This window comes from Tyto alba, unplaced genomic scaffold (genome assembly GCF_018691265.1).
Source record: "Tyto alba isolate M040663 unplaced genomic scaffold, T.alba_DEE_v4.0 Super-Scaffold_16, whole genome shotgun sequence".
Classification (NCBI taxonomy): Eukaryota; Metazoa; Chordata; class Aves; order Strigiformes; family Tytonidae; genus Tyto; species Tyto alba.
This window is the reverse complement of record NW_024881278.1, coordinates 30,651,261-30,678,781: the sequence shown is the minus strand read 5'-3', so window position 1 is coordinate 30,678,781 and position 27,521 is coordinate 30,651,261. Positions and strand designations below refer to the sequence as shown.

The 27,521-nt window shown below is 35.2% G+C and overlaps 1 protein-coding gene across 8 annotated transcripts in view; it reads left to right on the top strand.

Moving 5' to 3' along the window:
- BIRC6 (baculoviral IAP repeat containing 6) overlaps positions 1 to 27,521 on the top strand; it is a 187,719-nt gene that overhangs the window by 100,196 nt on the left and 60,002 nt on the right. For 6 of the 8 annotated variants that reach the window (XM_042789690.1, XM_042789689.1, XM_042789688.1 and 3 more), the window contains 12 exons: positions 552 to 831; positions 3,029 to 3,285; positions 4,469 to 4,577; positions 5,090 to 5,311; positions 8,220 to 9,000; positions 9,932 to 10,075; positions 11,924 to 12,053; positions 14,082 to 14,213; positions 16,576 to 16,743; positions 18,608 to 18,781; positions 22,291 to 22,487; positions 24,720 to 25,026. In XM_042789690.1, the coding sequence (XP_042645624.1) occupies positions 552 to 831; positions 3,029 to 3,285; positions 4,469 to 4,577; positions 5,090 to 5,311; positions 8,220 to 9,000; positions 9,932 to 10,075; positions 11,924 to 12,053; positions 14,082 to 14,213; positions 16,576 to 16,743; positions 18,608 to 18,781; positions 22,291 to 22,487; positions 24,720 to 25,026 (2,901 nt within the window). The remainder of the gene's footprint in view (positions 1 to 551; positions 832 to 3,028; positions 3,286 to 4,468; positions 4,578 to 5,089; positions 5,312 to 8,219; positions 9,001 to 9,931; positions 10,076 to 11,923; positions 12,054 to 14,081; positions 14,214 to 16,575; positions 16,744 to 18,607; positions 18,782 to 22,290; positions 22,488 to 24,719; positions 25,027 to 27,521) is intronic. The other 2 variants (XM_042789691.1, XM_042789687.1) reach the window with 2 other exon arrangements.

Here is a 27,521-nt window from a genome sequence, read left to right as displayed (position 1 = left end):
AAAGCTGACAGGTTGTTTGAAGAAAGTTTGTAAAATAAGTTGAAAAACTTGATAATGCTGCTTTCCTTGAGAATGGAAGGCCCTGCTTCTGCTTGATTTCTTCTAGCTTAGTACAAGTCTTATGGCATTATTGTTAAATATGTCAAAAAATCCTCGTCAAAATTGTCAAAAGTTTCCCTAGTGAGAATGCAATGCTGGTCAGGGGTCTTTAGGCAGAATGGTTTTGTATGGTAGTTGGAATAAAGCATGAGACTTTCAGCTGTTACTGCCGTAGCCCTGCTAGGGAAATGTTGCATTTACACTGACATGATTTTTCTTCATCTTAAGTCTTTGAAATAAGCTGTATACACCGTGTATCTGAATGCTTATGCATTTTAACATATACCATCGCATAGGTCAAATACTACAGAACTACAGCTGTAGTCGTGTTTGCCTATGATCATTTCACTCATCTTGTTCTGTATCGCTAACAGGGATACATGTTTAACACTTAAAATTCAAACCAGTACAGATTTTTAAATAGTATTAAACCTTCTTATCTTACTCTGTAGCTTGTCCGTCATCAGTGTCTGTTGAAATAAGTGCAGATGGTGTCAATATGTTACCTTTGTCAACTCCTGTTATCACAAGCGGTCTCACCTATATAAAAATCCAGCTGGTAAAAGCTGAAGTTGCCTCAGCTGTCTGCCTTCGACTCCATCGTCCTCGGGATGCCAGTACACTAGGCCTTTCTCAGATCAAACTGCTAGGCCTCACAGCCTTTGGAAACACCTCGTCAGCAACCGTCAATAATCCATTCCTTCCCTCTGAGGATCAGGTCTCTAAAACAAGGTAAGCTTCTAGTATCAGTGGACAGAAGCACGTTTGTGCCAGTTCATGCTTTGGGGGGTTTTTTTGCCGAGTCTGATGTTTCAATGGCAAACTGTATTAATGAGTACCTGTTTTTTGTCGTTGAATTTTAACATTTACAGAATCTGTGTGTAGTATTTTAGAAAATGTGCTTTTTTTTTTTTTTTTACAGAAGGCAAATATAAGCACCACTCACTTTTTGTTAGCATGCTTAATCTATGTCTGTAAAAGGGGATGTTTCATCTCTGCAATGCAGAAGGAATACAAAACAGAGGAAAACATTGAGTTGCATTCTGTGGTTTTAATGGGTAGGCAGTTGTCAAAAAAAATGAAGTAGCAACATATTTCTTATCCCTACTGAAGTCAACGGAGTTGCATAAGTATTGGAGCAGGAATAGTAACAGGACAATGGAATGTTTTGTGGAAGTCGTGTTTAATATTGCTGTTTGCAAGCATTTGAGAAATAGGAACTGAATGTTTTTATGATTCTGGCATATCAGCAAGATTTCTAAAGCTTTTATTTGGTTATGTGGCATCTTGAGTTTCTTATTTTTAAAACTAATAAACCCTTAAGGATTTTAAAAAAAAAAAAGTTAGTGTTTTCCAACTTTATTTTAATGAGTGAATTTTTGAGTTTTCCTAGTTCTGAAATTCAGTTTACTAAATTGTAAAAATTCATTAATTTGAAATATTTCTTCCTTGAACCTTAATGTTTATAAATTTGAAAAGAGAGCATGGGAAAGTTTTAAAAACTTTTATTCTTTTGCTGGTAGAAACACTGAGAGAGTAAGTAAATTTAGAGAACATGAATACTGTCCAGTGTGTGTTTGATAAAAGCTGTATAACTGAAACTGGTCTCTGATCTTCAATAGCAGTGAAGCAGATTTTTATAGCCAAATTATACTGTTGCTCTATTTGCACTTCACAAAAGGTTACACAAAAATAATCAGTATCTAAAGAAAGAAGTTGGGCATACATTCTTCATGTCTTGAAATGTTTTTACTGTGGCCTTCGGCTTAGTTTTATAAGTATCTCCATAAAGTCATGGTAGTAATACGATAGATATATTCAGTAAACTTGGATAACATTTTGGTTTAGACAAAACAGAAAACTTCTCTAAAATGATAAATATTTAGGAATAAATTACTCCTACAGTAAAAGTGTAAACTTCATTTAAGATATATACGCGTTAGCCTTTTTTTGAGCAATGGGAGATAAGGTTAGCTGTGTAAACAAGTTCACTTGTTAGTTTAGAACTTGTCAGTGAAATGATGCCATTTATTTCACATGCAACTTAGATTGCCATCTCGTTCATAATGCTAGTTCAAGCAGCATTGTAGTGGATTTTTATAAAGTCTAGTTAATGTGTTTCCGAATTGATTAAATTACAACAGGCTTACTTTTCAAGATTTCTTAAAAGAAATGCTGAACGATATTGTTAAAGAATAAGAGACATGGGGGAAATTCAGTGGCTAACACATTTTTAATTTCTGCACTTTCTCTGTGTGCTTTTTAAATCAGGTTCACTGAAGTTCACTGTAATTTATTGGAGATGTGTATGACCATAGTAGTTTGCAATGTCAGGGAAGCTGTGCAGGTGTATAATTTTAATGCCAACCACTATTGCAGAATCTTGACCTTAAATATGAATAAATCCAGTGGTACCTAAGTGAGGCAGTGTGCTGTTTCATGTTTCACATATATGTTTTTGCAAGCTCCCTTTAGTGTCAAACAAGCAAGGAGACCAACCCCACAAAACAAAACCCACTCCAAAACTGAAACAGTTCCATACTCTCCCCTCTACCTTCCCCCTATATAAGCACCTTCCCTTCTACCTACCTCCAGTAGGTTGACTCTATTGGAATAAATATATATCTGAATCAAGAAATCTTGAGAAACTTTAGTAATAAAACTTGCAGGCTCTTAACTCTTCCTACCCACAAACCCTACCTTTCTTGCAACCTTATAGCAATGATTACAACAGTAGTACTAATGTATATTACATTGTGGTCTTAAATTCAGTCATTTTAATTTGCTTTTATCAGATGATGTCTGATTATGTCACAGAAGTTTTCTTCAGTACTTGTCCTAGAATCTAATAGAGCTAGTTATGATTTAAATGAAAACTAAAATAATAAGAAAATGATACATTAGCTCATTTTTATGTTTTCCTTTTCAGTATTGGATGGTTAAGATTATTACACCACTGCCTCACTCACATAAGTGATTTAGAAGGAATGATGGCTAGTGCAGCAGCACCCACTGCTAATCTGTTGCAGACATGTGCTGCTTTACTAATGTCACCTTACTGTGGTATGCATTCTCCCAACATTGAGGCTGTGCTTGTAAAAATTGGGCTTCAGTCCACCAGAATAGGCCTAAAATTGATTGATATTCTTCTAAGAAACTGTTCAGCATCAGGGAGCGATCCTGCAGGTGAGTGCAATGTTTTTCTTTTCAGTTGTTGCTTGGAAGCATTGCTTATATACATGTACAAATACAGTATATTTGCATGTTACTTTTTGATTCTGAATTTGGGTGACCAGAACTTGCTGTTGTACTTTGTTATGCTTCTAAGTATCACAGGCTTTGTATTTGGGTAGTTCTACAACAGTAAAGCAGTGCAACCAGTGTTGTTTTGACTTTTGTGTAGAGCAGATTAATAGGTGCATATTTTGAAAACACAGGAGTAGGACATGCAGTATATCGTAAATGCATCTTACTCTAGATATTCTGTTTAGATGTTTCAAAATAAAGAGTATCCATGAGTAGTGTTAAGGCAAACAAATGCAGCAATATTTGGGCAATAAAAGTCTGTAGGACAGTATAAATTCTAAATAGTAATAAGCACTGAAAATATTTACAAAAATCTATGTCCCACAGGGAAATTTTGCAGTAGCTCTTCTGTTAATGCACTGGGGGTTTTGTATTTATGATTCCACATCACTTTGCTTTGCTGTTTTGTGGCTTTTAAATGAAAGAAAATTAAATTCATGTTTTTCCTGTTGCTGATACTAACAGAAAACACTTTTCAAAATGTCTTCCATGACTTATTTTGTCATGAGTTAATGTTTCAGTGTAACCTACTGTCTTTTGTTGGAATGCTGTTAGATAAGAGAGTAGTTTCCTACAGGGCAGGAGATTAATACAGTGAGGAGAAAATGAATAGGAAATAATCTGAAGAAATCTTCAGCCTTAGTCCCATTGACGGAAATTGGAGTTAAATAAACTTCCATTTTGAAATAAATGTTTGCTTCTCTGAAGCATGAGCTTTGACAGCTCTACTGGAATTAGTCGTGTCTTTCTGGAATATGTTGAAGAAATTCCTACTAGTTAAACCCTTAGGTCCTGTATCTGATGAATGATTCAATGATGTTTCTTTTCATAGTAATGCTGAACACTAAACATACAAAATGCAGAGTTTTGAGATAGTGATGTGTGTAAGAATTGCACCCTTATGTTAATGGAAAAACTTAATTCAGTGTTAATATTGCGATTCTATCATAATTTAATTAGTACTTTTAAAAAATACGTATGTAAGTACTTCTGTTATTTCCCCTTCCATTTTTTTTTGTTTGTTTGTGTTTTTGTTTTGTTTTGTTTTTTTGAATGCGGCAAGATCTGAATAGCCCTTTACTGTTTGGAAGATTAAATGGTCTTTCTTCTGACTCCACAATAGACATTCTTTATCAGCTTGGAACAACTCAAGACCCCGGAACAAAAGATAGGTAATGTTATTTGATGTCATGTGGAAGCATATACAAAAATGATCTGCTAAATAGTGGCTTGATATTACTGCACAAAACCAGAGTTTTTGAAATCTGATTGTTATGAGATAGTGTGAAAGTGCAGAAATCTAAAGAAGCTTTCCAGCTCTCCCTCCTAGCTTTTTGCATCGTTTGCAGAGAATGCTGACACTCTTCTTTTGCTCTTATAAATGTGATAAAACTTCTGCTGTTCAACTGACTTTTCTCTCAAATACTCAGAACTGGGATAACTGCTATGTTTTCTTTCTCTGTAGAAAGAAAGCTTACATTTGGCTGTACAAGATAAGTGGTTTTAATTAATCTTTTCCCTGTTAGTGATCCAAGTCTTGAGAAAATAGTTTGAGCTCACTCTCGAACTTTGCTTCAAAAGGAGAGATAAATATGTAAATCAGATTGCAAAAAGACAGCAAGGTAATTTGGATTTGAGTGGTTCTTTGACCTTTTATAATGTACTACATCATCTTGTCTTCCAGAATTCAAGCATTGCTGAAATGGGTCAGCGATTCCGCAAGAGTTGCAGCTATGAAAAAAAGTGGCTGGGTCAGCTACATTTGTCCAAATAGCTCAACAAGAGAGTATGGTCTTTTGATGCCATCTCCTTCCCATTTGCATTGCGTAGCAGCAATTTTGTGGCATAGTTATGAGTTGCTTGTTGAATATGATTTACCAGCGTTGCTGGACAGAGAGCTCTTTGAGTAAGTAAAGCAAAATTTTGCATCACATAGGTTTTATAACTGAATTATTTTGTTTACATAAATGATATGACTTGAAGTGCACTCATGAAATAGTAGTGGAAATCGTAATCCGTGAAGCTAACGGAGTGAATACTTAAAGATTTCTAAACAGGTAGTTTTGTAGATCTAAACACACATACTCTAGCTATAATTGTGTTAAAAAGCAAAAATAGAAACAAAGCATCAAATCCATGTATATAATCACACATATGTGAAAGATAAACTGTTGCATACTTCTGTTTGTGTGGGTTTTTTTAATGGATAACTCTGGGCTGTTCTTGTTAAAATTGAGTGTTTGCAGTAATTTGCACAGTACCTATAAATCATGATCTTCATTAGTATAAACTATATTTAATTGCTCATGGTATCCAATCTCTGTAACTGACAGCTAAGAGCTGGAGAGGAGGGGATTGGTTTTCTGGACTCATCACTTTTGTTCCAGCCAGTCTAATTTGAAAGAAACAAAGCACAAAATCTTCAGTGAATATTGAAGTATGAATTGGCTGGACGTTGCTGGATTCTAAAGAAAGGTTCACCCTTAACACCAAATTTATTCTTTTAGTGACTTCAGATTGAAAATATGTGGGCTAATGTTCCTAATTTAGGTTGCTTAACCATCTCTTCTGTTTAAACAAAACAAAAGAAGCCACATAGCTTTGTTTCATGTGTATTATAGAAATACAGCTGTTATATTCCGATATCTAGTAAAGCATCTTGCATTTGTACCATTGAATACAATTCCAGCTCATGAAAGCAACTTTGATAGCACATAAGTCTTTTTGTTGCCCTTAGGAAACATTTCTACCTTTCTACTACCTTCCTGCCTCCTTTAGGCACAGTCAAATGTTCAGACACTGGGCAATGTGCAAGCTGCAGTTCCTGGTACAAGCATGTGGAGCTCTTGTATATGTGGAACGTGGTGGTCTTTAGATACATGGCTACAAGCTAGACCTTTTCCAAAGACACTTCAGTGCTACTGTCATATAAAGAATTGTTAATTCCAAATGAGCTTGTTCATTTTGGGAATCAATTTAAGGGTTTTAAATTGCAGGTCAGTTAGTCCTTTCAGCAATACATTTTAAGAGAAATACATTTTCAGGATACAACTGAAGAATTTTAACATTTGAAAAAGGAAGAACTCTTAAGAAAAATACACTTCCTAGAATGGATAGCCCGTTTAGATTTATACTAATATAAAAGTGAGTTTCACAACTGAATTCCTGTCTTTTGGAGTAGAGTATGTTGTTTTTATCACAGAATAAAATGAAGGAACACTAGCAAAAGTATTGCACCTAGTTTGAGTATGCAGGTTGCAACATAGCCCTATTCCTATACCTTCTGCCAAATTAAACTGTAATTCATATCAGCCAGCATCTGGAGAAAATTATAAAATACATTTTTAATAAATATAGAAGAATTGTTTTCAGACTTACATAAGTAAATAATTCTTCTAATAAAGATAACTTCTCATGTGTATGTATTCTTCATCCTCTGATATTATAACTTCTGAAATATTTTAATTGATTCTAGCTATAACTCCTGGTTTCTCCTTCATGTGATTTCACTTGTTTCTTGGATATACTTTCCCATCATCCCCATTTTCCATCTCAATATTTCTGCTTTGACCAATGGATACTAATTTACCCCTCAGTTATTTTTTAATATCTAGTTGGAAAATAATCTTATTTTTCATAGAGCATGAACTTACCGAGAAAACTTTGGCAGAAGGATTGTGTGAATATATAGTTGGAGAAGGGTTTAAGCGTACCTTTATTATATCTGGACTTGGGGAAGTTGTGTCTATCTTCTCCAAGTTATGGATCATTTCTTTGCTGAGATATTTTATCTTGGAGAGGGTTTTTTATCAGCCATTCACTACACTGGTGATAAAGCTGGCTTTTGGTTAGATCCGTGTTCTGTTCTAGATTTGTAGAGTCCTTTAAACTAAACATAGAATAACACTTCCATCCAGGAGAGGGAAGAACAATTCTGGTCCTCAAATGGGAATATGATAGATGATGATACACCGAAATTTATTTAAAGACTTAACATTCAAGTGACACGAACTGTGCATTCACCTCTGTATGTAAAGATAATGTAAGTTATGTATGGTGTCAAGGTACTGTGAATGCAGTTCAGAAAACTGTGGTGTTCTTTTTTTTTTAAATACTTCACCTGCTCTGAATAAGTCTGTATGAAGAATTATTGTTTCACTACTTTACAAATACCACTTTTGAAATTTAAGCTGAATAATAGGAGCTAAATTAGCTTTTGCATTTATGCACCTTGTATTAGCATTAATTATTAACTATTAATTATAGCAAGGAGTAACATCATTCAACCAACAAGATTGTTTCTGCTTTCATTTTTTTGCAACAACTTTAGGTAAAACTCTAATAAAGCAAATTTTTTAAATTTCTGGAAACGTTAAAATATTTTCAGTTCTTGCAAAGGATTAAGAGGCCTTTAGGTAAATGAGTGCATGTGTGTCATCCTAGTAGCTGCAGCTTGAAGAGCTGAAAGCACAAAGAGGTTGCAGTTGGCTCAAAAATGCATAAATTATGTGACAACTGTCCAAAGGCTGAAATCCCATCTTCCATGTGCAGCATGACAGAAGAGTCGGCTTATATCTATTTTAAATACAGTATGATGAAAGACATTTAAACATACAGTTGCGGAATGCCTTTTGGGTAATGAATGTCCTCCTGGTACTGTGATCCAAAAGCAGCTGTCAGGCTCACCACAGTGTGTATTACAACAGCTTCTGCAGTAGTTAATGATAAATGTAGAAAGATGTTCTGTGAACCAATGAAGAAAAGGGAATATGCGTGGCCAGCTGTGTGTTGACATGATTTTCTGTCTTCTGCAGGTCACTGTTTAACTGGTCCATGTCTCTTCCCTGCAACATGGTTTTGAAGAAAGCTGTTGATAGTTTGCTTTGCTCAATGTGCCACATCCACCCAAATTATTTTTCCTTACTCATGGGATGGATGGGTATCACTCCTCCTCCCGTGCAGTGTCAACACAGACTGTCCATGACCGATGACAGCAAAAAGCAGGACCTTAGTTCATCTTTAACAGATGACTCTAAAAATGCACAAGCCCCTCTTGCACTAACAGAGTCTCACCTGGCTACTCTTGCTGCCTCATCTCAGTCTCCTGAAGCTATCAAGCAATTATTGGACTCAGGTTTGCCCTCACTGCTTGTAAGAAGTCTTGCTAGTTTTTGCTTTAACCATACTTCTAGCTCTGACTGCACTGCACAATCAATGGATGTCACCCAGGACAGGCTCAGGAGGCATCACCTTCCACAGCACTTTAATAAAATGCCTATCACGGCAGACCTGGTTGCTCCTGTTCTCAGGTTTTTGACAGAAGTTGGCAACAGCCACATGATGAAGGATTGGTTGGGTGGCTCTGAAGTCAATCCGTTGTGGACAGCACTTTTATTTCTGTTGTGCCATTCTGGTGCTACTTCTGGAGGACACAATGTGACGGCACAACAGACCAGTGCAAGATCTAGCTTGCTTTCTTCAACTGTAACAACAGGGTTGACCACTCAGCAGCGGACAGCAATTGAAAATGCAACAGTTGCTTTCTTCTTACAGTGCATCTCTTGCCATCCTAATAACCAGAGACTTATGGCACAGGTGAGAGAGAAAAAAAAAAATGTTTTAATATCTTCATTAATAGCTACAGCCAGCTTTCAAAACTTTCTACTTTTTTTTAGCTTTCTTTAAAACAACTTTTTTTCTGTAAGCTGTTATTGACTGGAAGAGTTTTGTATTGAGATTGTTAGCTTGCTAGTCTGACTCCTGAAAAGTGTAAAAATGTTTTGGCATGGCCGTCCAGTCCTGTGTATAGATTTGTATTCCTCTTCGTTTAGAGGAGTAAACCTTAGACCAAAATCCAAAATGCTATATTTAATTGGATAAATCTAAACTCTTCTGAAATGGAATTTGAAAATCAAGCTTCATATGCATCTTTAGTATTAGTAACTTAAGGAGATTTCCTGGTGAATTTGCTCACTTGACCATGCACCCTGCATAAACTGTGACCAGGGAAATATGGGCTATCTCTGAATATGGCTGTACATTTGGCATTCTAGTGCAAATTCAGCTATTTTCCTCACATTTATTAACCTTGCACACCTAGCTGAATAAAAAATATAATTAAAAACAGATTTTTCAACATTAAGAATGACGATGCCCTGGGAACAAGTAGACTTCAGTAAAAAATTCAGTACAGTTCTCACTTAATGGATGGTCATAATACTGCATTATGCAGTGGGAAATTCTTGCTTTAGGAATTTGAAAGCTATCTTTCTAAATACTTCAGGTTTTTATCTTTTTGAGTAGTCTATGTATTTGCAATTTGATGCTGTAGTCAGTGTTTTGAACATCTTTATAAAGAAAACTTACTTGCTGGTGGTATTTTCTTCAGTGGTGCTCATTTCTGATCTAGTTTGAATGATAACTGGAAGGTAGATCTTAAGCACTGCCTATTATGGCTGTCCAGAGATATACTTTAGAGACCTAAATATAGAAATACTTTAAATCTGATGTCATTTTACATTCCCAGGTTCTCTGTGAATTGTTCCAGTCCTCTCCTCAGCGTGGGAACCTCCCAACCTCTGGAAATATTTCAGGATTTATTAGGAGGCTTTTTTTGCAGCTGATGTTGGAGGATGAGAAAGTGACTTTGTTTCTTCAGTCCCCCTGTCCAGTAAGAATTTTTGATATCTGTATGGTGACCATGGAATAAATTTAGCCTTTACAAATATATAAAAATCTGGGTATATTCAACTTCAAAATGTCAGATGGCAACTTTTCCTACTGTACACACTGTGGAAATTTGAAAAGGAATGTGTTGTTGAATTGTAACTCAGCATTTTAAATGAAAATTTAAGTCACTGTATTAAGACAAAGCCATCTTGTTGAAAATATACTGCTTCTGAAAGAATAGACAACTGAAATTTATCTTATGGAAGGCTTTTTAATAGCATCCTTACATACTAGCAGCAAATATAGATACAAGTTCTAGTCCTTCCTTCTGGTAGTTCTTCATTATCAGTTTCATTAAGGAACAGTCACAGTTTTGATGCTTCAGAATTGTCAGAGATCCTTCAGCGTTAGCCAAAACACCACAGATAAATTATTGAGTGACAAATACTTGCATTAATTTATAAAGCGGATGTATGCTTTTATAATACCCCATGTTTCACCAGAACACAGATTTATAATTAATGACTGAAGTGCTATGCTTTCAGTTGAAGGCTGTGAGTAAAGAAATATGGGAAAAACAGAAGTTATTAAAAGATCTGGTATTCCCATACAAGGAAAAATTTTTGTCTGCCTTCAGTTTTGCAGTTCTTCCTACATGTCAGAAGTAAAGTACTAGATGAGATATATGATAGGGAAACTGGATCAGATAGTATAAAATTGAAAAAGAGGAACAACTACAATTTTAGCACAAACATTTAAATGTTTCTTCTAATCTGGCTGAGATTAATTGTTACTATGGCCATTGCTAATGTGAAAGTAGCATCACTTTTCTGATAATTTGTTTTACATAGAACATATTTTTACAGAATTTTACTAGATATGTAAAAGCAGAAAAATACCTTGAAAATAAGTTGTCAGATAATTCAGTTCCTCCACTTAAAAATACGGAAAACAGTCTTTCTGTTCTTAGTGAGATGACTCCTTCTCTAACATCCAAGGAAAAACCTTAAAAATAAAGTGGATGTACAGCATATACTTCTAGTATAAACAGCAACTTAACCTTCCGAGGATTGGATCCCCATTTTTATCTCTTAAGTTCTTACCAAAACTGTATTTTAGAAGCTAAATTCCCATTGTCATCAAGTTTTGGTATTTTATATATAATATTGTGCAACAAGAAATTGGTCCTGTATGTGAATACTAATAAGCAGCTCTCCTGATGACAGGAGGAAGGGGGTAAGTGGGCACTGTCATTGCAGAAAAGTCTTTAAAAAGTTATTGAAAGCAAAGAACGATATAAAATGTGAACAGAGTTCAGGCTAAAATATGTTATGATAAAATATTTGAAATGCTTTAACTAGTAGTAACTTAGTATCTGTCATAATAGCAAACAGTAGATATTAAGTCTAGAATAAACTTCGTCCTCAAGTCGGAGCAATAGAGAAATGACATCTTTCTCTACACCAAGTATATTGTGATTTTCCTAGTTTAATTTCAGAATTAAGTTTTAATTTCATAAATAATTTCAAGTGTCAGACATTCAGTTTTTCTCTCATGTACAGTTATGTAAAATAATTGGGTTTTTTAAAACAAGTATGATATCCTGTTTCTGATACTGAAAGTGTTCTAGGCTTTCTAAACAAATTCTTCTGAGTTAAAAAATGAAACTTGACCTAATTTGATGCATTTTTACTGTATACCTCCAAAGTTGAAGGATACGGCAGTTCTCTATTTTAGGACACAAAAGATTTCACTTTATTTTGCTGAGGTGAGTTTATAAGAATTTAGCGTTTTATCTTATTTCTGAATGTTAAAATGATGTTAAATGTTGACTTTTTTTTCCTTTCAGCTGTACAAAGGTAGAATTAACGCTACTAGTCATGTAATTCAACATCCAATGTATGGAGCTGGACACAAATTTCGTACTCTTCACTTGCCTGTCTCAACAACGTTAGCAGAGGTTCTTGATCGTGTGTCAGGCAAGTTTGCAATAGTTCAGGTTTTATTTTTTTAAGATACAATTAAAAGAAAAAAACAATCCCATAATCAAAAAGCCCGCATAAACCAAGTCTGTCTAACATACATATTTGCAGTGTTCATCAGTAATTGCTGGATATGAAACAGTGGTTTAAGTTGTAAGCTTTTGCATATCCCTTACATATTGCGTGCAAAATGCACTTCTACTGGTCAAATACTTACTTTTCCTTCTGTAAAGTTGAGGTGAGGAAGGAGGGATTTTTGTTTCATTCTTTTTTTAGTTGGTTGGTTTGGGGTTTTTTCGCTTTGTAGTATTAATGTGTTCTCAAATCTCTGATGGGATATTTGCAAGACCATACAAATAATACTGCAAATATCAGTCTTTAAAACACCCTGTCTTTCATCCAGTCGCTTAAAGATTCCCAAATTATGTCGGTTAAATATCCTGGAACTTAAAATCTTTTATCTCAAGCTGGAGATTAAATCATGTTGCTATGAAAAAGACATTAATGAAGACTCCATCTAATTTCTCTGGATATACATTTGCCTATTATATAAACATTTGAGTTTGCTTACTAAATGGAAACCCATAATTTACCATAATTAATCTCTTCATTAGAGATTAATTTTAAAGTTATCTACAGTGAGAGGGTAATGTTAAGGCATGAATTTATTTGTTTATTTTTTAAGTTCAGTACTTTGAGTTATACTACTTGAACATATATGGAGAGATAAACCCCTCTGTAGGGAACTCTGTAGACCAAGCCTCCACAGACCATATATGAATTTTGACAGCTGAATGGTAGATGTCTTAAGATTAAGATGAATCCCACCTTGAACTTTGCTGTTTATTTAATACTTTAGAAAATATAACTATATGTTAAAGAATAGGGTTATACTAAAGGTGTCATGTCCATGACAGAGCTCCCTAGGTAGATTTGGGCAAGATGGAAGGTGATTCTTCTCAGGTAGGAAATAGAAGAAAAATTGTTTAGGTCATGTTACATCAAAAATCAGTCTTAAGCATGTCTAATTTAAAAAAAAAAAAAAAAAGGGGGGGTGGGGGGGGAGGGAGGGAGGAAAACCCCAGCACTTCCTCTTTACTCTTCAGATGTAGTTCTCAGTAATAGCAAAGAAAAGTCAAAGGTCATCACAGTAATTAGGATTTTGCCATCCTGCAGATGTTCAATGAAGTGTGTGCACTTAGCTGCACACTCATTTGACTAGGGATGTATGTCCTTATATGCAGATGTATTTGTGTAAATTTCTGGAACTTGGTATAGAGCAACTGTAAATTTCTGAAGCAGATCTTTATGGAGTTCAAAGGAACTATTGCTTTTTTTCTATCTACTGAATATGTTAAAATGATTAACAAATTCATTAGGGCAATAGGTATGTTACCTAACAAGGTGATAGAAGTACTATAGTGTTATTTGGCAGAATACCAGACAGCACAAGATGTGTTTCGGAATTTTAATTTAAAATTGTGAATCCTATAAATATTTTTGAAGCTTATTTACCAGGGAATAGTTTACTATTTCTGATAGAATTCTGTTTTTACTTACTGTCCAGACACAATTATGTGTGAAATTTGACTAAGGTCTTCAGATCGTTGTGCAATTTATGGTCAGAATTCGTGTTACAGGTGGGATAGTCACTGCATATGAGGTAGGGATCATTTGTTGAGCAGGATTGTCAAGGAGTACCATGATTTGTTTGGTATTTCATTCACCTTAGTCTTAAGTTACTGATCTTGGCTGGTCAGAAAAATTGGAGAACAAACCTGGGTATCACCTGAATAGTAAAATTGTCAGAGGACAGGGTTTTGGTGGGAAGAGGAGACCAGAATTATCATACCACCTTCATTCATAGATATTTACAAGACTTATTACTGCCTGCCATGGAACTCTAAGCCACTAAAATAGTTGAGAATAGCCTTGTTAACAACCTAGAAACTAATAAAATCAACTAGGTATCTTGAAATGCCTTCCTTTCTTCCCACCCCTCCCTTTTTTATTTCCCCTTTATAGATACACCCAGTATTACAGCTAAGCTAATTAATGAACAGAAGGAAGATAAAGAAAAAAAGAACTATGAGGAGAAAGAAAAAGTTAAAGCAGAAAATGGATTTCAGGACAATTACAGTGTTGTCGTTGCTTCTGGTATGTCTTTTTCTTCTACCTTATGAAAAATAGATCTTTCTGATGTTAAAAGTGGGGGGGGGGGAATAGCTGCCAACAATTCTTTTTATTACTGATGATGGTTAGAAAACCTGTAGTGCCCAGTTAATGTAACTGGCTGTTAGGCAGCAAAGATTGGTTCCTGCTAGAGCTGCTGCCTCTAGCGGATTATGTACTTCGATAAATTTCTACCTAAATATGTGTGTCAGTGATATGTTGAGGATGCAGTTGGTAGTGTATTTTACAGGATTTTGTAGACACATATGGAGCTTGGATTACATGGCAATATATTAGTATTTGTATACTATTATTGTGGCATGGGTACTACTACCTCTACCTTTTTGCAGTGGTTGGTGCATTAGAGTTTAATCACCTCTACTCCTGCAGTATGTTTTGGAAATAAAAGGATCAGTTAACTTTGCATAACAACTGGTGATATTATGCCAAAAACTGTCAGATGGAGATGTAAGCATAAAACCACGTTATTCCATTTAGAAACCACAAAGATAGGATCGTATTCCAAAGCATTCACCTTCTAAAAACTAATGTAAAGATCCTTCTGAAATCATTCGTGTAAACCCTTTTCCTCCAGAAGTACTATGGAGGTTATAGATTGAAAATATTCATTTTGTGGTGATGCAAGAAGATTACAGTTCAGATGATGGTTGTAGAGATCATTAGTCTTTTGATTTGAAGTTCTGGGGGGTGTGTGTGAGAGATTAATGAACTACAAACTACTGTTTTCCTATCTAGCTTTCTGCCTTTATTGAGGTACCTCAATTTCATTTACACTTTGTGAAGCATGAAGAAGAGATGCTGATTTCTTTTGACTTCTGGCACTAATACTTATCAGAGTTTTCTATTTCAGGTTTTTAGATGTAGATATAACTCTAAACTCAAGTGTTGTATAGTGCACCAGTTTCATGGATCTTGGTATATATTTAAAGAAACACAGATGATGTTAATTACAGCATCTTTATCTGAAAGGTATTTGCAGTAGGTGTCACTTAAACAGGGTAAACGTGTTTAGTAATATCTAAAATACTTAGAGGTCCAAGTGAAGGGTTAAAACATGAATAAAGAATATAGGAAGAAAAATTGTAAAATGCGAAGCTTGAAGATAGGGCATAGCATAGTCAGCCATATGTCATCACAGTTGCATCTCTCTCTGATCATGCTGGCTGATATAGTCAATTCCCTGTTAAGAAAGATTCAGACTTAGGTTTTTTCTTCTTTTTGTTTGTATTTTTTTCTAGTTAAGTAAACCAGTTTACACTTAAACTTATTTAATTTGCATTTGGTTTTACTACCTTTTTGTGAAATCTTTCTTCTTTTGTCTTTATTTTCTTATATATTCTGGAGGGGGTTTTTTTAGTGTCCCTAGAGTCTCATGCAGCCAGTATTTAACTTGTTCTGTATTGGTAAAATTAATATAGAGTAGAGATGGTATCTGGAGCCTGATCCTCCTGAGACAAGCTAGTTTATTATACTGAGATGATTGGACAATATGTTGCATATTATAGTTGCTGCTACTGATCAGCTGAAACCAGAGTGCATTATTGCATTTCAGGTGTGGGTGTTAGTTTTGCAGCTGCTCTTGGTTAATAATAAGGCAGTAGTTGTATGTGTCTTTGTATCTTGACCTGCTGGCTTTTTTACTTGGTCTGTCACCTGCATGGAAGGGCACATGATGGTAGTGTAATTTCGCTATACCTTAAGTCTACTTAAGCTGTCCCAAAACATGGCAGTCTTTCTGTATAAGCTCAGTAAGCTTTTATGTACCTATTCTGACTTGTAATTTTCATGTAGTGCTTACTTTAAATGTTTTCACTTAAAAGCATGTTTAAAGATGCCTTTCATTGCATGTGGTACTGTCAGGACTGAAGTTGACATTGCCTTCATAGGCCAGACAAGTGATTGTTAGCTATAGCCTGTTATGAAATGTCTGTCAATTTAGAAATTTTTGCCTTTCTTGCTTTCAATTGGAAAAAACAACCCCAAAAAGTTTTACTGTAGGGCTCATTGCTAGACAGGCTCTTTAACTAAGTTTAAGAGCAGAATCAGGATAGCTTTTGCATTTTTTTATGGATGATATGATCTAGTAGAGTTACAGTTTGGTTTATGTTTGGGGCACGGGAGGATATGCAGCCTTGTAACTGTAAAAATACCAGGATTATATCCAAATATATTTTATACATACATGCTATTCAGATATTTAATTAGCCACTGCTGAAAAATTTGACTTTTTTGCTATCATTGAAGGTATTGAATGCATTGCATCTCGGCTAACTGAAGTTTTATTAAATACTAGAGTTAATTTGAATTTTTTTTACTTCTGTACTAGGTTTGAAATCTCAGTCAAAGAGAGCTGTTTCATCCACCCCTCCACGTCCACCATCAAGACGAGGAAGAGTGATGGCAGATAAAGTTGGTGCCTCTTCCTCAGGAGGAGAATCTTCCAGCAAGACCATTAGTGTTCCGGTCTTTCATCTATACCATAAACTTCTACCAGGTAACTTTAGTAACTCATTTTAAACTTCAAAATTATGGCCTTTTTCAGTGACCAATATGTCATCAGAAAGTAGATGTAATGCTATTGAACATCTTTATATTTCTCTTGAGCACCTTGAAGTGTAGAGCCTTTCTGGGTAACAGATTTCAACTGGAAGTGGAGCATTATAAAATCAGTGGCTTGACAAAAGTAACAGTTATGCTGATTTTCCTTGAAATTTAGTTCCTCGTTCCTAAACAAAATATCAAAAACATTTCCACTTTCACTCAGAAATAAGAGGACGGTGGGTTTATAAAGTGACTCACATTTGCCTTCACCTGCAAGGCAGAACTGAACTGGTGCATGTGCCCTGTTATTTCATGTTCTGAGTGGGCAGCCAACTTGCATTGCACTCTGGAAGGTTGGTTTGCCAGTTCAGGAGTATTCTTGAATTCTGTAATACTTGTGTTTTCAAAACCAGCATGTCTTAAGAAGTTAGTCATATTTTATGTATAGCAGATATGTACTCACATTTTATCACACTCTGGACAAAGCTGGTGGCAATGTTGTAGTTGGGGCATAGAGAGATATCTCTCCTATAGAGAGAGATTGGTGTGACTGGAATTCTTAACCTTAGTTTGTGGATAAAGGACAGGAACATGGGTGAAACACTTTAATATTATGCAGAAGCTCTTCTTATCTGGTTTACAGTATAGAAACAAGGAACCAGCTAATGGAATTAAGTTGTAAACTTCTCATCAAAGTCATTTTTACCCAATAAAAAACTAAATTTGGAACTTAGTACAGAATTATTGGCTTTGAGGCTATCCACTGGCAATTATTAGAGGGATCATATACTTGAGTTAAAATATCTAAAATTGATACAGTTAATGCTGCTGTTGTGGAGAGGAGTTCAAAACTCAGTGCCTGTTTTCAGTATCTAGCTGGTAAAACTGTCTGCTAATGGAGATGTAGACCATTCTGTATTTGTGATCTGGTCGATCATGTGTCTTGCACAACAGTCAGTGGTTACAAATAAAGAAACCATGAAAAGCAGAATCAGTGATCAGATAAAGGGCAAAAAACTTACTCGCACAATGGCAAGACATTTTTAATTTTAATTTCTTAAGACACCATCTTCCACTGAAGAAACAGGTTGCTACTAAAATCCTTCATGGAACTTGTGTTACTTAAGTACAGTCAAGATGAAATGGGCATGCTAAGTCTGTTATATGATCTGACTCTCAAACATTTCTCTTCATGTATAAGTCTACTTGTTATCAGGAAAAATTGTTCTGCCTTGAAAGTAACTTGTAATTTCAGGGAAGAACATATTCTTCGTAATATTCTTTGCGTTTCAAGTCTGTGTTGCTGCTGAGAAAAGTATTCCTGGCAGCGCCATTTTTTCTTGTTGTGTCCCCACACAGGAGTGAGCTGTTCTTGGGACTAATAGGACTGAAAAAGAATTGTAGTTTTCTTTGTTTTCCACTTTCTTCAGCCACTTTGCTTTATTGTCACACACCTTTATGCCACCACAATTCAAGGGTGATGCAGGTGTGGGGTTTAATAGTAGGGAACAGGCAGTACCTGCTTAAAATGCACGTCAAATTACAGCCTTAGCCATTTGTTAAATATGCCAAGTGCTTGGGCTCTCAGCACAGAGCTGCCTTCGGTAATGCTGGCATAGTTCTTTGATGGTTGGATCCAAACTGAGGGGGCCCTTTTTCCCAGGAGAACAAATGGTGGAATTAAGGCCTTGGTTTGGAGCCAGATAATATTTAGTCTACTTGTCATCTGTGGTACAAGCAAATGAACAGCACCTGGACGTGTATGTTAAAGTAGCCCAATCATAATTTGCCTCTCTGACTCTGCCATTGTTGTTTAGGCCAACCGTTACCAGCTGAAATGACTCTTGCCCAGCTTCTGACCCTGCTGTATGACCGTAAACTCCCGCAAGGATACCGATCAATAGATTTGACAGTTAAGCTTGGTTCCAAAGTCATCTCAGATCCAAGTTTATCGAAAACAGACTCATTTAAACGTCTTCACACAGAAAAAGGTGAGTGTTCTTACTTCTTTGGTGTCTTCCTTTTTAAAATGGTTTTGGTTTGGACAAATCGGTTTTGATTTTCTTGGTAAGAAACAGCAGTTTTCTGTATTTTTTAGATGATGTTCCTGAGCCATTCTCTACAAGACAAGTGCTAAACTTCGCAATAAAGAACAAATTCACTGCCTGTCTGTAGACTGTATCTATAAGATGCAGCAATATGGTTGTTCTGCTTTCACTTTTCTTTCTTCATTTTAGTGTTGTATATGATTTGGTTATAAGATTGTATCAATACAATGTATTTTATTTCTTGATGTGTACCAATTCTCTATAGTCAGTGTTTGTGCTGATAACCAGGGCAGATTAAGTAATGCAGGAGCTGTTTAGAAGCCTGTGAAATATTTTATCGCAGCAACTTGGGTACTTAAATGGTTCTTTGCAAATGGGAATTTTTCTCAATCCCATCTAAGCAGGTCTTGTAACTCTTAACTTTTAAAAACATTATCCTTAATATTTTCTAATATAGCCTGTTTCTTACTTATGTTTTTTTCTAATTGTTTGCTGTCTGCTTGCCCATAGTGCTAGGGAAGGGGGACTGAGGAGCTGTATTCCAGGAATCTGTTTTGAAATACTTTGATATCCTTCCTTTAGGGAAGGATTTAGAGGAATGGGACCTTGAAATTAAGCTAAGGTGATCTGCTGATCAAGAGCCTGCTGACACGGCATGGAATTACAAAGTTAATCATTCCATTCGGCTATTTTAAGATGGGCTTCTTTTAAAAATGTTCACTTGATAATCAGTCTCTTTCTAGAAAAGATAAGAATCGGAAGTGTTTAAAAAAAAATCATCTATTTTCTTGTTATCTGGTCTAAGTATCTCATGACTGCCTGTAATGGCTAGATATACAGATCTCTCACAATAGGGAGAGGTCTTTCTCTTTCAAATAATATTTTTGTTTTGTTTTGCTGTTTATTTAAATTATAAACCTTATAATAAATATTTTTCTATTTGAATAAAACTCCTCATTAGAGGTTCACTTCAGTAGTAGAGTTGCATGTGAAAACATGAAGGTCCTCTTTGAATGTTTATTAAGTTACTGGGTGGGGTTTTTTTTAAACCTGAGATTAACACGTTTGAAAATTTATCTTTGTCATTACAATTCCATTTATCTGTAGTGCTATACAGCAAAGTATTAGTTACATTCAGGTGTTTCACAGTCACCACTCATCAGTTATAAAGGTTAGTGCTACTTTTTTTTCATGACTAGTTTTTAATATCTATAGAAATCATTCTTAGATATCAGTATTTCCTTGCTACTTAAAGTAGACTTTTCTGACACCATCTGTGCTGGATAGATTTTATAGTTTCACATGGTGTCTAGTGCTGCATTCACTGCTACTCAAGGAAAAGTGTCTTTTGTTTATATTTTTTAAATGTGTGATTCAGTGCCTTTGAGATGAGCAGTTTTCCACAGCTGAAGTGCATGACTTCAGTGAAAACTTGCAGAACACTTACGGATATGAAATGGTTTAAATTGGGTTATAAGAAGATTAACTAAAGCAAGTACTGGAGAAGCATACTCAGGTGTAACTCCTTGCAATATAGAGCATTATATTTGCACTCATAATAAAAGATCTGCCTATACCCTTACTCACTGATAACATATTTTTCAAGTGTTTTTTGCAGAGAAGCGTTTGGCCTTAGTGATTTTTCTGTGCGTTGTGAATATCTGTGTGTGTGTACTTTCTTTTTTCCTTCTTTGGGAAGGCTTGCAGCTTTTTACAGTGTAAAACAGAGGGGTGAGTCATCCTTCAACATCTTTATTTAAAAATTTTCCTTATCAAGGAAATCTAACCTTTCTTGTGGTCTGAGCAATTCATGTCATATCAAGCAATCAAATTGTCAGTCATGTTCAGCCAAGCGTGGTGGAATCCTCCATGTGTCTGACGGAAGGTGGTCCGTTGCTGAGACCAGGATGTTTGCAGACATCCTCGCCCACTCTCTTTGGTGATAGGGAAAACTTCCACAGAGGTGGTTTCTGCCTCTATCCTTAAGAACAGAAGACATCAAAGCTATATTTACTGAAAGTGTTATATTTGGGCTCACTCGTACAAGGATTATCCTGCTTTGGAAGTGTATGTGGCCTTTTCTATTTCTCATAGTCTGTCATGTTGAATTAGGATGAATTGATGTATGTACTCCTGCATATCCCTGATTTGAGTTTATTAAATCTGATAGTTTGATCATATTGCTCCATAGTGATGTGCTCCTCTCACAACATATGCAATGATGTCCTTGTAACCTGGTGCTTCTTGCACATTTAAAAGTTGAGAATGAGGGTGGAGAAAGACCTGTTGTTTCCTTTCAAGTTAGGGAAGAAAAGGTTTTAAAAGATAAAGTATCTGTGGTTAAAACTTTAAAAAAAACAACAACAAAAAAAAAAAAAAAAACAAAACAAAACAAAAAAAAATTTGTCTTGGTAGCTGCGTGAATTATGCTTTACCGTGCTTCTGCATTTTTACAAGTATGTAACAAATGATAGCATGTATGCATACAAACATTTTAAGTATAATCCTGGATTTTCAGCTGAGTGTCAGGCTGCTCACTGCAAAGAGATACTGAGACCACTTGGTCTGTGCTGCCTTTTGATGTGGGTGTACTGTGAAGGCTTTGAGGACTACTGCATTATAGTGTTTAACAACCTAATCTACAATACAGGGGTTTTGAGGAGAAATATATTGAATATTCACCGAGAAGTTTGTCTGTGGTAATGAGCAGGGGGTTGTTTTTTGACAGAATTAATTGTGGTAGGGTTCTGTGTGCAACAGTGTATAAAATGATATTTTTTTTTATCTGTCGTACAAGATATTAGAGTGCTTAGTCATAAACTGGGAGGATGGAGGCTAGTAGAAAGTTAAAAATATAGACGTTGATCTTTTTTATGAGGAAGAATAGAATTGAATTTCACGGCTTTGGCAGAGGGACATTTTGACACCTTGTGGAGATGAGATGTGAGAATGATAGGTGTGGTGAGTAATAGGAGATAGGACTTTATGGATGGTGAGCTAAATGAAAAAAAATTCAGCATTTTTAAGGAAAAAACAAAACTAATTTAAGTAAAGTTATCTTCTCTTTCTTCAGCTATAAACTATTCATCGGAGAGTAACAAACCTACTCTTATCTCCTAGGTGAAAGACAGTGTTAAAAAATGTCATAATTCCAAAGTTAACAAAATATCGAAGGCATAGATCAAATTCTAATACAACATAAAATTATAATAATTAACAAGTAACCCTGTATAAATAATCCCAAATTATGACACAGATCTGCTATCACTGAAAAAAGGTACCATGAATACTTTTCTTTTGATATTCTTGTACTCATTAATTCCAGGTTTTTGACTGAGGTTTTGCTTAAGAAGGAACTGCTACTTTTGAAGTCCACTTTTAAGTGAGAACGAAAAAATAAACACAGTATTGATGATGAAGTATTAATTTCTCTTACCTATGTGTTTTTGTAGAGCATGCAGATTTACTGGGACCTTGCCCTGAAGATGAAGCCATCAGTCCTGGGGATGAATGTATGGATGCAGTTCTAGATGAATCACTTCTTGAAACCTGTCCCATTCAGTCTCCACTGCAAGTTTTTGCGGGAATGGGTGGACTGGCCCTTATTGCAGAGAGACTCCCTATGCTTTATCCTGATGTAATTCAGCAAGTGAGTGAAAAAATCAGTTTAGAAGAACATGCTAAGAGTGTTTTGTTTGTTTGTTTAAGTACAGTATTTTCCTCACGCTGCTCTATGGTGCAGTTTGACATTTCAGTTACGTGGGGAAGCTGCTTTAAAACAGGCAAGTGCAAAACTCCATGGCCCAGTCCAGCTATATGTGCTGCTTCCCTATACATGTTATAGGCTGCTTAAGTAACATTGTCCATGTGAAACAAAAGCATGAATTCAGCGTTGCTGCTTGCCTCGCTTCCATTACTGCACCCTCCGAGATATTTTAAGAATTAAGATCGAGTTGCTGATGTACGATAAAGCCATACTTGCTTATTATTTAATTGCTCATGTAAATGTACCCTCAGAGATCTTTTTTCTGGTTAAGTGAAACTCAGTTCTCAAAGCAGCTTACATAATTTTATTTTAGATTTATTATTATAGGTAATAAATAATGGTATAATCTTAATTATACTTGTACATTTGATCTAAAATAAAATTATATAATAAATGTTTTATTTCTTTGTATACTTACTATAATTATGTATAGAATTTCTCTGGAAGCACTGGTAGGCGTTTCAAAAGTGTCGGTAGTGGTATTAGTGTAGAATTACTTCTTTGTCTGCTGTTCTAGGTACACAATCTTCAGTAAAAGGGAAAAAATAATCTGTGAATTATTAAAATTCTATTTGGCTATATTTTTAAAATTTTTGATTGATACTCCGAACAGGAAGGATTGTGAATATTTATTCCCTTTGAAATTAAGTTAATCATGAATTAAGGGCGCTGTTCACTATCCTGACAGTAAAACTATGGCAGGAATAGGAGCCCTGTAGTGAGACCAGATAATTCGTATGAATCCTTTGTAAACAGTTCTGCAAAGAAGATATTTTAGAGGTCTAGTATCAAGCCAATTCAAAAATTGTAAGTTAAGTAAATGTATTCACATAAACAATTACTGTATTTTGAAATCCAGAAGAGATAACAGATACTCTGTATTGAAGAAGACTCATTCATGGAATTCTGCAACAGTCAAAAGGCAACTTATGACCATGAGAAATTTTATCCATTTTTTTTCCTTCTTTATCTATAGTCCCAAGGACTTTTTTTTTTTCCACAATTTTTTATTTTGAGATAAAAATTTGGATTCAAATACTGAATAAGAATTCTGTAATCTATAAAAACAAATTAAGTACAATAATACTAAATAGAAGATTCAGAATGAAGACTGATGAATTCTCCTGACTTTTCATTCTTTGATTTTACTTCTGTATTTCTCTAAGTCACTGATACTTTTGATTCCCTTAATGTGTAGATGATGGGAATAAATGCAGCCAAACATAGCTTTGACTTTTAATTAGATATTTGGTAACAAATTCTGCAAGGGTTTTTCAGATGAATCTTTTCCAGTTCAGTCTGGTGATAAATACTGAAATTGTAAATATGGTTACATTAGTTCATCTGAATAACATAAAAGCCTGAAATGTATGTGATGTTTAGTTATGAGAGGGAACTGGGTGTCATACCTTCATTTTAACTAGGTGTATGACCATTTCCTTGGGAATTGCACAGCTGTTACCCACTTAAACTCTGATTTCCATCGTAATGCCTGGCTGCATGGTCCTCTGTGCAGTGTTAGTTCATAAAATAGAACTACAGACTGTTGTATTAGAGCATAATAGTAGTAAGCCTGCCAAACCAATTGAAAGCCCAAAAGGAGAACATGAGTTGCTACAAGACTGCTAAGATACCCACATTTCTTCTTAGTTTTTAAAGGTATTATGATTAATTGTTGTCCTTTTTGCAATATGTAATTAAAAATTGAACTTTTGAGTTCACATTCAATGTTTAATGTTAAAAATAAAAGGAACATTTCTTATTTGACAGTCTGATATATAAACTAATCTTTGTTATTGTTTACTTTGATGTAATTTATGTCTTCTGTGCCTCTAGATTTTAAGCAATATATTTTAACTGAGGATTTTAGATTGGCAAAAGACAGTTGTTTGCTTGTGGAGACAGGACTTTCTAGAACTGTATTGAAAATGCAACAAAGATGCCCTTTTTAGCCATTTAGCATGGTCCCTGTATCTGTTAATTGTAGTGTATTTCATGTGAGTTTTTAATGGGGTCCTATATTAAGACTGCATGTTCCTTAGATCCTAACTTTAATAAATTTTTTGCCGAGGTGATTAACTGAATGACTACCAAATTTTTCTGTTGTTTTTGTTGGCTAAGGTGAGCACGCCAGTGGTTACATCGACCACACAGGAAAAGCAGAAGGACAGTGATCAGTTTGAATGGGTCACCATTGAACAATCAGGGGAACTGGTGTACGAAGCACCAGAAACAATTGCTGCAGAACCTCCACCGATCAAGTCAACAGTTCAGACTATGTCTCCCATACCTGCGCATTCTTTGGCTGCCTTTGGTTTATTTCTTCGTCTCCCGGGCTATGCTGAGGTGCTGCTAAAAGAACGGAAACATGCTCAGTGTCTGTTGAGATTGGTGTTGGGAGTTACAGATGATGGTGAAGGAAGTATGTGCTGCAATTACTATGTTTCTTTGTAGACCATGGCTAGATCATTTTACTTAAATTTATTTACACTGTAATGCTCTTAAGAGGAAGTTAGAATTGGTTTGTGCAGAACTACGTTGCTAGCATCTTTGATAGTCTGTTGTCTCTAAATGTTAAATTCTGTCTGGCAAAGTTTTGTCACAATCATCAATATTCAAGTGTTCTTGTCTAGATGTCAGAGTAACTGTAAAATAACTGCTGCTAAAACGTATGATGACGCTATCAAGGTGACTGCATTCAGACAGAACGATCTGAGTAGCTCGGTATGCTCGTCTAATTGAGCAAACTTCGTATAATTCTGCAACCACGTGCAGAATAACATGGATAGGAGCATAGCTACAGCAGATGTAGAATAAGCTGTTGAACAGTACTGTTCTAGAAAAGGAGAGAAAGATCTAAAGAACAAAATGATCAGAATAGCTGAGCAGGAGCTCTACCTTAATGGTGTGAGCTCAGAGGAAGAAATGGGGGATTTCTCAGTGAATGAACAGATGAGCTGAGAGACAATCTGTAGTCAGTGTCTTTGCAACCAAACTTGGAATTCTGCATGTAGTTCTAATAATTTTATTTCTTAGTGTTTTGAAAAACTGGAAGAGTGTATGTGAAAGATGTGTTAGTACTTCTACGATGTTCCCTTTCATTATGACTTTGTAAAGAATGCTGTTTTTTCTGTGCATCGATCAACTGAAGCTAGTCTCTCTTCAGCAGCCTCTAGAGTTCCGGACAACATGTAGTTCATAAGACCAACTGAGAAACTTACCTTCCCTTCTGTTTATCTTTGTATTTCTCTTGTATTTAGGTATAGAACAGTAGACAGGAATAAACCAGCTAACAAATTCATCCCGGCTGCTTACTTCCACCCAAATTGAGTAGTCATTAAGTGAAGGACTACATGCAGTCCTGCAGATTTTTATGTCCTTGAGTGGTTCCAGTCCCTTGCTATTGCTAAACAATTTTTAGATCTTTTTTTTTTTTCTCTCTATTTAAAAAAAAAAAAAGACCAACTCAAATCCTTAAAATTTGGGTTGCTTCTTTTTTTTGTGTGTGTATCCACTACTGTTCTTGGAACCTAGTTGCAGAACATCATTTTCCGGGTAGGTAGAGGCTGCTTTAATTTTCAGCCTGAATTTATTCATATCCAGTTTGTGCCCATTTATCATTCTGCCAGCATTGTTCCTCATCATAAATAGCTCTTCTTTCTCTGATGCATTTGTTGACAGGAATTGTATTCCCTCTTAGCCTTTGTTTTTGCTAGACAAGACAGTCAATTTCTCCATTCCATAAGCCAAACATCTGAATTCAACTGTTTACAAAATGTGGAATCAGTTGTAGACAGTAATCCACGTTAGTTCTCTGTATAAGGCATTAATATTTTCCTTCTTTGTTGGAAATGCATCTGTTCATATACCTAGAATCTCTTTACTTTCTGGCATAATATGAAGAGCAAGCTGCACTTATAAATCCATGGCTTATAGATTAAACATGGATGCAGTTGTCTATAAGATAAATCATGGGCAAATATTTAGATTTTCTTTTTTTGTTTCCTGGTCATTTGGCTACACCTGCAGTTCTGAAAGTCTATCAGATGAGATTTTTTCCAGAGGTGTTCAGTTTTATTTATGAAGATCCCAGTTGGAGGAATTTTTATTTCCATCTTTACAAATAGTATCAGATAGATATGAATTAATTTCTGTGTGTATGCATGTGTGTGTGTATACATACAAATATGGACATACGTATTTGTAATGAATTTCAGTTTAGACCTCTGGATGATGATATAGATGATAAAGTCTTAATGAGGGAGAAAATAATATAAATATATTTAAAATAAGAAACGAACTTATGAACAGAGTTGGCTATTTTGAAGTTTTTTCAGTATTTGAAGCATTTGTAGTTGTCAGATACTGCTATTTACATATGTACAGGGGAAGAAATGTGAAATGAAGTGTTAATACAAAAAAATTGAGAGTTTCCCAAATCTGAGTATGTTGCTTTAATAGATCGCTCTGTTACTTGAAACGTGGCTTTTAAAAGAAGTAATTTTTGCTCATAATGAGAAAGGGTTAAGAATTCAAAATAATTCTACTACAAAATTCAAACATGCAGCATATCTAACTAAAATTTTGTTAGTATTTCACCATGTATTCAACTTGAATAGCATCACAGCTTGGATTGAGTCAATGACTTAAGTCCTACTTTGGGTACATGAATATGAAAGAAAAACCCTATATCATGATAAACTATGCAGAGCTGCTATTAACTGACCATGTGCATTCTTTAACTTGCTGTACTTGGAATGTTTAAAAAAAAAAAAAATTCCAAACCACCTTTGTTTTCTTCATTCAGAAATATGACACGAAGTGTAAGCAAATACAGCAGTATACTCACTATTATTCACAAACTAAGTTTTCTCCCCGAAAATGGCGAATCAGATTTTATAACTTTTGTTCTTAACC